The following is a 14,754-nucleotide window of genomic DNA, read 5'->3' as shown; positions in this document are numbered from 1 at the left end:
GGAAGTGGAGCTCCAGCAGCAGAGCTGTGGTGCCCACTGGGCCCGGGTGACCCGAGGGAGCATGGCCTGCAAGCCTGTGGGGCCCAGGGCATGTGGGGATGGACCTCCCATTGCACCTCGACTCCCACGGTGCTTAAGGATTCATGAATTAAACAGACAAATAAACAACTGAATTATTAGTGACAAACATTCAGAAACCAAGGCAGCACCTGAAAATCTGGACAGAGGCTTTTGGCCCCAGGAACCAGGCCAAGGGCCAGCAGCGCTGCGGGAAATCCTGACCCGACACACAGGGTTGCCAGCCTGCTGCATCCCGCCCTGACCCGCAGCACCTCCTGGTGCCGACGACGCTCACTCCGCTCCGTTCCTTGGTTCAGTTTTGTTTCTCTGGGCACCAAAGCCGCTGGCTGCCCAGCCTTCACCTGAGCATCAGCTCCTAATCTATGAGGTGATGCGACACTGGGGCTGGTTTCCCTGCGGGAAAGAGTCCCTGCATTCGTCACTTAGGAGAGGCCACACTGTGTTCTCCTCCCATCCTTCCTCACGGAGATTAGTTCCCAAGTAGAAGGTTGGCCTCCTGCCAGATGCTAACGCGTCCTCTCAGGACACATCCTGACCTGCCTCCTGCACAGCCTCGGGGACATCAGCAGGCCCAAAGCATCTCTGACTCAAGAGTGGAAAGCAGGAGAGCGAAAATAAGTTTTACTTTGTCCTCCTGAGAGAAATAAGGGTGAAGCTGAGCAGAGATAACGGGCACTCACAGCACAGGCAATAAGTAAAATCCATATTTTACCACGGTGTTTAGTTTTATTTCAGTATAAGCACAACTGCTTTCACGTGCTTACACATTTCATGGTTTAAACATAATTTTCATGTCTTTGTAGCATATTGTACACAGAGCACCCTTCCCCCCAGTGCTGGGCACCTGCACATGCCTAGCGCTCATCCCACAGCTCTCTGCAGGGGCCACAACGCCCAGCCTGCAGACGAGCCAGCGGAAAGATGCTAAACACTCAGCAGCTCGCCCATCATCTCAGGGCAGCGGAAAGATGGCTAAACACTCAGCCCACACTGATAGACTGGCTCATTCATCCACTGCTCGCTCAGTGACTGAGCAACTACTGAGCGCCTGTCACATACCTGACACCATTGTAGACACTAAAGATACATCATGGAGGTTCAGAGGCCCCAGCCTCGCCATCAAGGAGAGCATCATCTCCTGGGGCAGATGAAGGCACAACGCTTCCAGGTCAGAGGATCATTAGAAGGAACCACGGTGTCTCTTAAGAAGTCCCGAACACTGAGACGTGCAGTCCAACACATGATTCCACCACCTACCCAACGCTTCACACTCGAAGTGTCAGCACAAGCCTGGGAAATGGGACTGAGTGGGTTCTTCTTGACAACCGAATCTATTCACAGTTAGGAGTTTGGGAAGTTTAATAACAATGGAGATAATGTTAGCAAAACGGTACAGGCCTGTCAAGCCGAATGCTTACATGCAGGCAGGGCCTATGGCTCTGGGATTGCTTCTAGGATCTGCACAGAGACCCTGCCAGCCTTAGAACCGGTTATGCAATTCGTGGGGGCCTCCTCAGAGCAGGACTGCACATCACAGCCCACAGGACACCCTGACCATCCGCATTTTACAGGGAGGGAGGCTGAGGTTTAGAAAGGTGAAGCATTTTAACTCTGCTCCCGAAAGCTGTGATGTCATTTCTCAATAGGAAAGATGCTCCACCAATCTTTTAAATATAAACATCTTTACCTGAAGCACAGGGATTTACTGAAGATGAGAAAAGGCCCTCTGTCACCCGACAACTGCCAGCTGTGAACACACCTGCCCATGCGCCCTGCCCACACTCTCATCTTCAGTCTAACGGGGGGGGACAGGGCAGCTCTGACACACCATGACGTTCCCCAGGGCCCATGGGGCACCATGTGTAGCGCTCTGAGGGACCCTGGCGGTCTTGTGGCATGTACACAGGGCACAGCCCGTGCTCCTGCTCCGGGAAGACCAGACTCCCGAACAGGAGGCCCTCCATCTCTGCTTTCCTAAGGTAGCATCCCAGAAAACACCCTGGAGCAAGCAGAGCAAGGTGAGAATGTCCCCCTGCAATCAGCAGCACAGGCAGGCAGCGGGCAGTTGGCAGGGCTTCAATCCCCTCCCCTGGGCCTCCCATGGGGCTGCAGGCCTTACTGCTGGGCACTTGGCCGTGGGTGATCTTCGTTTATCCCAAGCCTTGCCTCTGTCACTGCAGTGCCCTGTACACTCCCCAAGGTATCCAAAACTTTGTCATCACTTGGGCCGCAACACAGTGGGGTCAAGGCCAACCTGACCCTTTCTCTGAAGTCTTCATTCATCAGAGACAAGATGGCAGCCAAATAAGCCAAGTTCTGCCCTGGGGAACAGAAACTCCCACGGATCCTCTCACCAGTGGATGGGTGTGTGGGGGGGGGCGGCTTGGGAAGGAAGGACTAAGAGGCCTTGCATGGCTGGGACTTGGGCCCGACCTGGGCTGACACCCGCCCTGGCCCTGTGCACCAAGGCCCTAACCAGAAGGCTCAGGGCTGTGCGTCCCCACTACCGCTCCTACAGCAACCATCTTGAAAAACAAGAATGCCATGTCTTCCTCAAGTCCATGGATCATGCAGATGAGAAACTAAACTGCTTCCTGCACCAAGAGATGGAGGAAGATTGATCACAGGATCAGGCTGTTCTCCCGCAGTGCCCCAGGCTGATCCGAGCCTTCTCTGCTGAGCCCCTGAGGAGGAGTGTGGACACCGCACCGCACCCGCCGACCACGGAGCCTCCTTATGGATCCCCGAAGCACCGCCCACCCAACGGGCCTGGAGGGAGCGGACCGCCATCCATCAGAACCGCCATGGACAGCTATGATTAGATTATAAAATTATAAGTGAGATTGTGGTGTGTCTGCTGGCGTAATTACATCAGCATGCTAATGCGGTTTTAATGGTCTCTAATGATGTAATAAGAAATAATGGAATTTACTTGACAGCTACATAACCATTAACAAAACATATTAAGTATCACTGGTGCTTCCATAAAAATGCAGACGGTCTCTGAAAGCGCCAGCTTGCGCAGCAGCCCCTCTCCTCTCCTGGAATGGCCGGCAGCCCTGAGAGCGTGTCCGTGGATGCCCCGGTGCGGGTCATGCAGTGGCCCCTCCCCGAGGCCCCAGGCCCCCTCTGGCCTGTGCACTGAGCCCAGGAGCACAGCTGGTACCAAGCACACGCATGTACATGTGCATGTACAGTAAGGACAGGCCAGAGCTGCGGCACCCACAGTAACGGGGAGAACTAGGGCTGCAGAGAAGCCCCGGGCACCTGGAGGACCCGTGATGGGTGAGAGACATGACGGCAGGGGACACTGGGGACTCCCTGTGCTGGGCGGGGCTGGGGAAAGGATCCCTGGGCGTCTTGCTCACCCGAGAGCTACGGAACTGTCTCACACAAGCTCATAGACCGGGTGATGCTGTCAGGTCCCCATGGGACGGAGGAAGCCCCCTGTTTTCTGACCAGGGAGAGACTGCGGCAGGAGACTTGCTGGGTCACCAGCTCCACCCAAAAGTGCTCCCTGGAAGCCTGTGTCCCCATCATCCTCAGACATGACACAGGTGCAGGGGGAAAGGGCTGAGACATGTAAGCAAGCAGCAGAGCCAGCTACGGGCCAGGGACAGATGGAGTGCAGCCAGCTCCCACCAGATGTGCCACAGGGCACCCCCCACCAGACGCCCTACAGGACACTCCACAGGGTGCCCCTGCCCTAGGCACCCCCCACTGGATACCCCACAGGGCACCCCACAGGACACCCCATGGGGTACGCCCCACCAGACACCCCACAGGGCACCCCCCATCCCCCAGCCTGCATCGGAAGCCCCTCCAGGAGCCTGACTTGCCCTCCTGCCCTCCAGCCACTGCCCTGAGGCTCTGGCTAAGTACACAAGGACAGGGAGGTGGCAGGTGGGTCGTGTAGAATCAGGAGGGATCCAGACCCCATCCAGGGCTAAATGTCCTCTGGACCTCGGACACTGTGTCTCCTTGTCTGTGGTGACCCCTTCCTTCAGTGGGAAACGCCCAACTGCTGCTGCCCTAGGGGCACAGACACATGGCTACCACCTGGACCTGGGCTGTTCAGCGGCTGACCTGACCCGACTCCCAGCCTGGCCCCAGCGCGGTGGCCCTCCCCGGCCTGGAGAGCTGCACATTCAGAGACCCCCAGCCCACACGCTCCCGCCTGTTCTGCACACACCTCCCCCCGCCCCCCAACCTGCGACACCTGTAGCACAGGGCTGGGCCACTGCATGAACATACGGGCATGTCTAAGGAATGAGCAGCGGCAAGGCGCCGCCTCCAGGAGGCACCAGGCCTGGCACAGCTGGCACCGATGGCAAAGGGAAAATAATGATGGTTCAACGAATCCCCTCCCTGGCAGCCTCACCAAGTCAGCCCCGCCAAAGCTCACACTAATGCCTCTCTGCCCGATTACTTTGCATCAAACTTTCTCGATTGTGGCCTAAGCTGTAGCAATATCGTCCAAATGCTTGGGCTACCCTGGCTGCTCCCCGAGCTCCTCCTGGAGACGTGTCTTGTTACCCCTTCTCCTGGCTCCCACAACCTCTGTCCCTTTGATGGTGGCGGCTCTCATTTGTTTGCCTGCTCCCTCCGTGGCAGCTGCATTTCCTGAGCCCATGGAGGCAGGGGCCAGACCTGGCGTCTCCTACTCATGGACCGAGGGGTGAGCAGCGCACCCCTACTTGTGGAGGCCAGGCCTGGCTCCACAAGTCCTCACTCTGCTGCAGGCGCAGTCATGGCGCTAGGTGCCCGATGTGAACACGTGCCAGGGGTTACCGTGACCCCTGACCTCAGGTCACCAGTGGACGCTATAGACGACTGGCCACGTGGGAGGTGCAGGCACACTCAGGAGACCTCCCTCTGCTCTGCAGGGAACAGCCAGCCAGTGCCACCAGGTCCGGCCTGGCTCTGCCTGTGCAATCCTGTTCACTGCACACTGTAGAGACCATGCCCCGGGCACAGGACCTGTATGGGCTGCCAAGGGCTGCAAGCCGCCGAGTGCCCGTGTCCAACAGCCAAGCCCCTTCCGCAGGGTCGGATGGGGATGGGCAGTGCCTAGATGCATGAGTGCACCTGGCAGGGACTTCTGCATGGAAAGGAGCACACGTTGACACAGGGTGTTCTCGAGAGCATCAGGGAGGACAGGTGGGAATACGAGTGGCTCCCACGCGCCTGGCATGCAGTGTTACCAGACAGGGTAATGGATGTCTCCCAACCTCACAGCTACTGCCCACACCCACAGCGTCTACCTGGTATGGGGTCAGCATCACCAGCCCTCAGCTAGAAGTCCCTGGGCCTCCACTGCATCCTTGTAATTCACTGTTCACATAGCTGGACACATGCTCCCTTGGTGGGTGCTCCTGGTGGCTTCCCAGCCCACAGAAGGACAGGCTCACAAAGGACCGGGGGCCACCTGAGCTGCCCTGCTTGTCCGCACAGAGCACCTGTCCCTCCTGTCTGTGGGTGGCCTTCCTGGCCGCGCACCTGCTCCCCAGGCCCCGCAGCCTCTATCCCTTGTTTCCACGAGGACTAGGGCTACCTGACCTTTCCCAGCTCCACTCTGCATATGCTTTTGCTAGAATGTCAGCTCTCTGCTCCACCTTGGCATGGTGCTCCATGAATGTTTGTTGAATGAAAGTATGCAGATGGTCATGTTTGCCAGGGCAGACGTGGGCCAACTGCCCTCAGTAGGTGGACATGGGCTGGACAGTTGTCGGCTGCAAGGAGCCCAGGATGTGAAGCTGGGGTCCTGTTCAGTCCAGGACTGGCCTTGGCTCCTCTCTCCCAGCTTCTGGCTCCTTCCTACTCAAAGGGGATGAACCACACAGGAGCTGATGGCAGCAGGGAAGGGTGTGCGGAGGCCCTGGTGGCGAGGTGGGTGGGCAAGACTTGTTGATGGTCAGAGGAACCTCCAGGACTGAAGGCCCCAGGCCAGCCATCCACATCAACAGACAACTCAGCTGAGCCTCTTCTTTCCAGGTCTGAATGGTCCTGGCTCACACACAGATCCATCCCCACGCTCCCCTCTGGACTGACCTCCACATCCAGAACCCCCCTTCCCCTACCTGGGACATGCGGGTCTGTCCACACCTGCACTCACTTATGCACCAACCTGCTCCTCTCCCAGGCACCTGCTCCTATTCTGTGCATTCCTCAAGAAATGTGGAGGCAGTGGCCCCTCATGGCTGACGTGCCACGGGCCAGCACCCCAAGCCTCCAGTGTCATCAAATCTGCCTACAACCTGTGCGCTGATGACCAGAGAGGCAGGTTGTGCTCTGGTGACCCGGTACAGGGAGCACATGGCAGGGTCCATACACTGTAGGTACTCCATAGTGCTGACTTCTTGTGGACACGTGCCATTCCCTGGGTTGACTCATCTGCAGTGGGGTGGGGCCCAGGCTGGAAACTTCTAGAGCCTCCCAGGCAATTCTAGGTGCAGCAGGGCTGAGAACCACAGCTCCGGTGGGCACTGCCCCTCCAGATTATAGTTTTTACAATTATGCTCCGGTATCATCTGTGCTCAAATAACTCCCCAAACCCACCTAGAATTCTCCTGGTTCTCTCCTGAACAGCTTCTCTGATATAATTAACAAGAACCCCAGGCACACAGTTCTTTCCCTTGCAAACCAATTTATGAAACAGAACCTGATGCGCGTGGAGAATAAAACCCCAAGACCCCGTGCCCGGCACTCACGTGATGTCTGCGAAGACGCTCATCGGCACCTCCAGGAGACGCGCGACGCTCACCAGCAGCTCCTTCCCATCTCCTGGGCTCAGGGGGCTGTGGACAGAGCGGGGGCAGCGTCACAGAATGGAACTCATCAACACTTGAGAAGCCGCGTGCCCCCGCGCCCCCCGCCTCAGCGCCTATGGCATTCCTGTCACATAGTGACCAGGCTCCTGGGGCAGCTGGGATCAGGTGCTTCTTCAGGCATGATGAATCACCTGAATTTCCAAGCAATGAGACAAACAATACAGTGCAAATGGAATTGTTAGGGGCGTAATGGGCCCATGATCCTGCAATGGCTCAGCTCGGCCTTCAATAAAAAATATAATGGGGGGGGTGGAGAAGGGGAAAGGAGATGGAAGGGAAGCAGGTGCTGAGAATCCAGGGTGGGCTTCAAAGATGCAAAGGAAACACAATTTTAAATGGACTTGTTTCTAAAATGAGTGATGTCCTAAGGACAGAGACCTGATGGGATACATTTAGAGGTAAACGGGGAGACCAGGGGACACTCTGCAGGGACCCTGTTGAGGGGGGCAGGTGTGCTCTGGGAGGATGAGTCCCAGGCCCCAGAGCCTCAGGGAGCCGTGCAGGGGAAGAGCCGTATGATGTGTGGGGACTCAGAGAGGGGGTCAGCAGTGTCATCCAGGCTACAACAAGTCCCACCCACAGCCACACCAAGCCCTCCTCTATGATGTCGGCATTGGCAGCACCAGCAGGGCCAGAGTGAGGCCACAGCTCCAGTGCCCCTGCCCACAGCGCCTCTGAAGGCTGTTGTCCCCAGGGCCAGGTCCAGCACAGGGTGGGTGGACAGCATCTGCAGAAGAGAGTGAATGGGCCTGACGAGGCCGGTGGACACTCCTGAGCATACATCCCCCAGCCCAGACGCCCACGCAGGACCTGGCCTGGCCTCAGGGACCCCCACTCCAACCCCACCCCCTCAGTTCCCGGCTTGCCCCCAGAGGCCCGGCCCCACCACACTCTGACAGCCAAGCCTGCCGCCTGCGCCTGCTGCATCTGCTGCCCACCTGGCGGCTCTCCGCTCCGGGCCCCGCTGACCTTGGGCATGAGGACAGCGGCCACTGAGGCCTTTGCATTGGGGCTCATCTTCCCTCCACAGCCCCACAACCCAACTGAGAGGCCGGCTCCTGTGTGGACTCACGGCAGCGCCGACAGTAAGGCTTTCATTTCATTGTGTGGGCTTCAGGCTTTGGTCACCAACACAAGCAGACGTGATGGATGTGTTAACAGCACAGATGTGTGAGTACACAGGAAAATGTCAAAAATTTGACATTTAAAATCATTAAAATGGGGGTGCCTGGGTGACTCAGGGGTTAAGTGTCTGCCTTCAGCTCAGGTCATGACCCCAGGTTCTGGGATCGAGCCCCATGTTGGGTCCCTATTCTGCGGGGAGCCTGCTTCTTCCTCTGCCTCTGCCCCTCCCCCTGCTTCTGCTCACTCATGCTCTCTCTCCCTCTCTCTCAAATAAATAAAAATCTTTACAGAAAATAAAAAAATAAAATCATTAAAATGTAAGTTCTTAAAGGAGTCCCACGTAGCTGACAAGAGGACAATCAAAAAATAATTGTCGCCCTTGGAGCAGGAGGACCTGCCGTATTCCTTTCCTGCCCATTCCCACTGCCTGTTTCCCAGGAAGGAGCGTGATCTGCACCCAGGCAGTGCCAGTCCCGAAACACTGTCCAGCCCACAGTGGGCACGGGGCAGCAGGGGTCCGAGATGCAGCATTGACAGAAGGCCCTGCACGTGTCACCTTGACGATCGCCCGAGAGACCACAGGGCCTGATGTGCTGCAACTGGGTGCTGTCCTCACAGTAACAGAGACGAGCAGGGTCATGCCCAGGGTCACTGTGTGAGCCCAGAGGGGCCCACCCGGGTCAGGCATGTGAACACTCTTGAATGAAATAGCTTAAGGGGCCGCCCGGAGAAATCCTGTCTGTGTGGAGGGGGTCTTGGCTGGGAAACGCCTGCGGAAGCTGTGGCTACCAGAATGTGCCCGGGTCCCCAGGCAGACACCCCGCAAATGCTCTCTGGCAGTGCCCCGAGTGACGTGTATGTGCTGGCTCCTGCTGATGGCCCACGCTTCACTTACTCCTTCCCGCCCCACCCCTGGATGTCCCCGGGGACTGGCAGGGCGCCTCCCAGTGCTGGATGGAGGTTTGGGCCCCAAGCATCCAGCAAGCAGAGCACAGGTGTGCACAGAACACTGGGCTACAAGGTCTCAGCCCCGTGCCCTCCTGTCTCCAGAAGTTTGAATGGAGGGGAGGAGTACCCGTATGTGGCCAAGCAAAGAGATTCAGTTAAGGGGTGGCAGCAGGTGCACAGCCCGGACATGAATGACAGGTGGGTCTAGGAAAATGGCCCACCAGGTGACAATTACTTGGTGAGGAGTAGGAGAAATGAGGCTCGGTTTGCTGCCGCATATGCCATGAGGGTGCCCCCGACAGGCCCATTCCTCCATGACACCCCTGCTCAACGGTTGTCAGGCCACCCTCTTCCTGTGGTCACTCAGGACATGCTGTGCCTGCACATGTGCCTGCGTGTTGCCAAGGCCATGGTCAGTGGCTGGTGTGCAGGGGCCTCCCAGTGACTGTGAGGCCACAAACCCTGGTCACCCAGACAGCCTTCCCCCTGAGCCTGCACTCAGAAAAGCAAGCCTGCACTGGCCCTGCACTGAAGACGAGCACGGCAGGCAGCTCCACATGGGCTGGGACAGAGGGCATCAATTGGTGAGACTCCTAGGACCCCAGGTCTGCGCACACACATGTGCAGACCCAAGAGGCTGCAGCGTACATGAAGGGGGATGTATGTGCAGCTGTGTGCAGGAAACAACGCACCTCTCACCAAGAGGGGCACCGGCCCTAAAACCAGTGAGGTTGTGGGGATCACAGGCACTAGTAGGCCCACTTGCCTGCCCCCTCCTCCCAGGCACCCTCAGCTCCCCTCCTGCAGCCCCCTGCATGCTCCATACCCACAATGCCACAGAGTGCTTCCTCCCTTCATCCTGGCCAACATCCAGGCCTCACCAATTCTAACCACAGAGCCCTGGGGGGCTCCTTCCTTTTCCTAAAATGCCTTCTGCTGCCATTCGGAAGCACCCAGGCCACCACTTACCATAGAAGGTCTCTTAACTACTTCCCGTGTTTTACTCCTACTCCCCTGCAGATGCAGCAAAGACCTTAATCACATCTGATCCACCGCCTACCACCCCACCCTGAACACAAACCAACCAGGTCGCCTACTGGATCCCATAAAGTCTTCACTCTAGCCTGTTTTAAATCAAAGGGCGACACGATGTGATGGGGACGTGAGGCGCTCTACCATGAGTCCTAGCCCCACTCCAATCTCATGACCAGCTCCTGACTCCCATGTTCCTTCACTCCATAATGCACAGTTAGCACTCGTTCTCGTAACAAGGTTATTTAAAACAGCCTTAAAGATGATGAAATTCACTGGCTCAGAGAACATGTATGAGCCCCCCTGCCTCCACGACAAGGCCCTGGCCCTCTCCTGGGCTGCTGCTGCATGCTGTCAGGGCCGCGGCACGGAGCACAGATGGCTTACGACAATACAGGGTCTGGTCAATAATTAGACCACTAAGATGGTGCTGAGTGTCCTCAAAATGGGCATGCAGTTATTTCTATTTTATTTTATTTTTTTCTATTTTATTTTTAAAATACATGGCCATCATCTGTCATCTCATGATCTGAACTTCCTTAATCTCAAAAATCTCAAAAATCAATGGACAGATATGGCACACACAATTGCATCTGTGTGCCTGTGACAGCTGTCACCCTGATTACTTGGACACCTGACACTGCTGTGGAGGGAGAGACGCATGCAGCACTGGCGGCTCAGGTCCTCACTGCCAGCCTCGACATCTAGTGGCAGAGAGGGTTCTCGAAATCTGGATGCAATCTCCTTTAAGGCTTTCTCACTGAGGCAGAGCAATGTGTTAATATGACTGTGGAATCAGATGCCCCTAGGGACCTACTAAATAAGCAAAATAGGAGAAAATCTAAAGCATTTACACCATTCACGTGATGGGATGCCCAGATGAGAAGTGACCGTACACCCATTTTTCATGAGGGCCTTAATGCCACACACAGCAGGGGCCGTGGAAGTCTGTGAGGGTTCCCCCACACTCACCCCTGTGCTAAGACCTCTTACCAGTGTCTCTTCATGCACAACAGACTCGTGATGAAGCTGTTGTCATTAACCTCATTCTGGAAATGATGGATGGAAACTGAGACTAGAGAAATTAAATTCATGCCCCAGGTCATGCCACCAGTAAGCCCCAAAGCCCACATGTTACTCATCAGTGAGTGCTGTGATGTGGGCTTCCAGGCTATGGGCAAGCCCAGGTGAGGGCCACATCCTCACCTGTGCTCTACCTTTTAACTAAACTGAGGAGTGCCTGCACCCATCATTTCTCCAGGTCCTGCTTTTGCAATGGTGTTCCCGTCTCCTCCTCATGGGCCCAGACAGTCCTACCAACCACACATGCGTGCCTAGGACTCTACATTCAAAGGCTGACCTTTTATCCTTCTGCTGCTTCACTTCCTGATTTCGGATTATTTTTATTATTCACTCAAAAATTCACCCAAGGTTAAGGAACCAGATGATGATGGATTGCAAAATGATAACAGTCAACTTTCATACAATCTTTTTTGATGAGATATTTGAAACCAATGGATAGAATGAGGTTTTCATGGGATTCCCGTTATTCCAGCGATTCACATATATTGTTATTAATGAGTAATGATATTCATTCTATTTAAATAATCTTGTAAGCTAGTTATACTTTTACTAATCCATAGCAATTCTCCCCAGTGCAGAAAAAAGATGTTTCTGATGAGGAGAAATGAGACAGGAGCTGTCATGATTCAAAATCCCAACTCTAATTCAGTACCACCTTTCTTTCCTGCAGAGAAATAAAGCCCAATGTTTTCTGGAGAATGAGTGAGTGAGCTCATGGTCATTTGTGCAACCAAACGGATTCTTCTGACTGCTGAGCCTTCAGGCTTCCAGAGCACATTCAAATTCATGTGGTGGCACCAGTAACCCTGAATTACTCTTACTAGCAAAGCTGTTGATAGCCACCAACTCTTCATAGGTAAAAAAATCAATTGGTGAAAAACTGTTGTATTCCAACAACTTCAAGTATATTTATTTCTCTCAACTTTGGGGGGAAAATTGCCAACAGCTTAACACAAATCTAAGTATACAATGTCTTAGTTTTACACAAAGTGTATTGACATCAAAAAGATAAAATGAGGGAGATAGCACAAAAATGTAGAGCTTTAGTATGTGTTCAAAGCTGTTATCAGCTTGAAACAGGCTGTTCTAGACATAGAGTATTTCATGTAAGCCTAATACTGACCAAAAAGCAAAAGCCTTTAATACGTACACAAAAGAAAAAGAAAGAAATGGAAGCACACACTACAGAAAATCATCAAATCACAGAGGAGGAAAGAAAGGAAAGGAACAGAGGAATTGCCAAACAGACAGAAAATAATTTACTAAATGGCAAAATGAAGCCCATACTTATCAGTAATTACTTTAAATGTAAATGGACTAAAATCTACGATCAAAAGACACAGGTGGCTGAATGGATAGGGAAAAAAAAAAACTTAACAATGCCCAACTCCATGCAGCCTATAAGAGACTCCATTCAGCAATGAGGACACTGACAGACTTACAGTGAGGGGATGAAGGAAGATGGCCCACAACAAGGAAGCCAGAGGAGACCAGGGTAGACAATATGAGGGGAAGGAAAATAGTCCATGATGAGGGAGCCAGAGGAGAGCAGGGTAAACAATATGAGGCAAAGGAAGATGGTCCATGACGGGGGAGCCAGAGGAGAGCGGGATAGACAATGTGAGGGAAAGGAAGACGAGACGGTCCATGACAGCGGAGCCAGAGAAGAGTGGGATAGACAATGTGAGGGGACAAAGGAAGATGGTCCATGATTGAGGAGCCAGAGAAGAGCAGAGTAGACAGTGTGAGGGGACGAAGGAAGACGGTCCATGACAAGGGAGCCAGAGAAGAACGGAGTAGACAAACTTTCCTTACACAAAACAGACTATAAGCTAAAGTTTGTAATGAGACAAAAAAAGATTAGTATATAATAATAAAGAGGTCAGTTCATCAAGAGAATAAAACATGAAAAATATTTATGCACCCAGCCCAGGAGCCCCTAAATATATAACATACCAACATATCTGATGAGAGAAACAGCAATATAATAGCAGGGACCAGAAGGACCTAAGAGAACATGAAGGACCTTCCACCCAGTAGCAACAGAATACACACTGTTCTCCAGCATGTGGAGCATTCTCCAGGACAGATTACATGACAGTCCACATACAAATACTACTAAGTTTAAGAAGATTGAGATCATACCACACACCTTTTCCAACCACAATGGTTCAAAACTAGAAATCAATTAAGAAGAGAACTGCAACATTCGCAAATATATGGAGATTTAATGATATGCTGCTAAACAACCAATGGGTCAAAGCTGAAATAAAAAATACCCAAAACAAGTGAAACTGGAAATGTAACACACCAAAATGGGTGGGAGGCAGAACAGAGTCCAAGAGGAATGTTTATGGTGACGAATCCAGCACTGTGAAAAAAGAAAGATCTCAAGTAAACAACCTAGGTTTACAATGCAAGGAAGTAGAAAAAGAAGCATAAATGAAGGCCAAAGTCAGCAGAAGGAAGGAAATAATGAAGATCAGAACAGAAACAGATGAAATAGAGACTGAAAAGACAATCTAAAAGATAAATGCAACTTAGAGCTGTTTTTTTTTAAGATAAATAAAATAGACAAACCAAGGGAAAAAAGAACTCTCACAAAATCAGAAATGAAAGAAGAGACATAAATACAACAGGTTGTAAGAAAACGACTAGGAACGATTATATGTGAACAGACCTCCCACCAAGAAGAAAGAATAAATTCCTGGAAACACCCAACCAACCGAGCTTGAACCACAAAGAAAGAGAAAATCTGAAGATGCCAACAAGAGACTGAACCAGTACACCAACATCTCCCAACAGAGGAAAGCCCAGGACCAGATGGCCCCCTCCACAGGCGAGTTCCACCAAATGTCCAAAGAAGAATCAGCACCAAGCCTTCTCAAAGTCTTCCAAAAAACAGAAGAGGAAGGAGCACTTCTAAGCTCATCTTATGAGGCTACCATCATCCTGATACCAAAGTCAGATGAGGACACCACAAGGAAAGAAAGCTCGGGACAAGATCCCCAATGCAACGCAGATGCAAAATCTACAAATAAAATATTGGCAAAATGAGTTCAACAACACAGGAAGAAGGTCACACACCGTGATGAAGTGGGGTTTATTCCAAGGATGCAAGGATGGTTCAACATCCGCAAATTGGACAAGGTGACCCAGCACAACAGTAGGATGAGGGATGACAAGCTATGATCCTCCCAGTAGATGCAGGAATTGCACATGGCAAAATGCAACATCCATTCATGGTAAAAACTCATCAGGGCAGGTATGGGGGGGGGGGAAGGGCAGTGCAGCCCTCTGGACCTTGCCTGAAGCCCCATTGGTGAAACTGTCTGGAAAGCCGTAGTGAGCCATCTGGGCCAGTTCGTAAGCACAGGTGACATTTTGCAGATCAGCCTCATGGTGCAGAGAGCGTGAGGAGGGGGGGACAGAGCTGGGGGAGTGGCCCAAGCACGCCTGCTGTCCCTCCGTTCCTCTGCACCCTCCTCTCATAATCCCTTCTCCACTCGGCAGCAGAAGCATCTGGGACAGGGGACCCCAACCCCACCACTTGCTGGCGTGACCTCCAGCGGTGTCCTGCATCTGCGGGGGGCCAGGACCCAAACCCCTGCTGGGGCCCCGCAGCCTCACCAGCCTCCCCCGCACTGATGGCGTC

At 53.3% G+C, this 14,754-nt stretch overlaps 1 protein-coding gene and 1 long non-coding RNA gene across 5 annotated transcripts in view; one reads left to right on the top strand and one right to left on the bottom strand.

The window, feature by feature from the left end:
• The window catches only part of PTPRN2 (protein tyrosine phosphatase receptor type N2), a 723,767-nt gene that overhangs the window by 389,556 nt on the left and 319,457 nt on the right, over positions 1 to 14,754 (bottom strand). For all 4 annotated transcript variants that reach the window (XM_077849498.1, XM_077849499.1, XM_077849500.1 and 1 more), the window contains one exon: positions 6,792 to 6,878. In XM_077849498.1, coding sequence (XP_077705624.1) covers positions 6,792 to 6,878 — 87 coding nt within the window. The remainder of the gene's footprint in view (positions 1 to 6,791; positions 6,879 to 14,754) is intronic.
• Positions 7,542 to 13,988, top strand: LOC144284656 (uncharacterized). Its single transcript, XR_013353100.1, has 2 exons — positions 7,542 to 8,081; positions 11,770 to 13,988. It is a non-coding gene; the product is annotated as an uncharacterized LOC144284656 (long non-coding RNA).

Source organism: Canis aureus, chromosome 15 (assembly GCF_053574225.1).
Source record: "Canis aureus isolate CA01 chromosome 15, VMU_Caureus_v.1.0, whole genome shotgun sequence".
Taxonomy (NCBI): domain Eukaryota; kingdom Metazoa; phylum Chordata; class Mammalia; order Carnivora; family Canidae; genus Canis; species Canis aureus.
The sequence above is the reverse complement of the archived record's forward strand: the minus strand, read 5'-3'. Positions and strand labels throughout refer to the sequence as shown.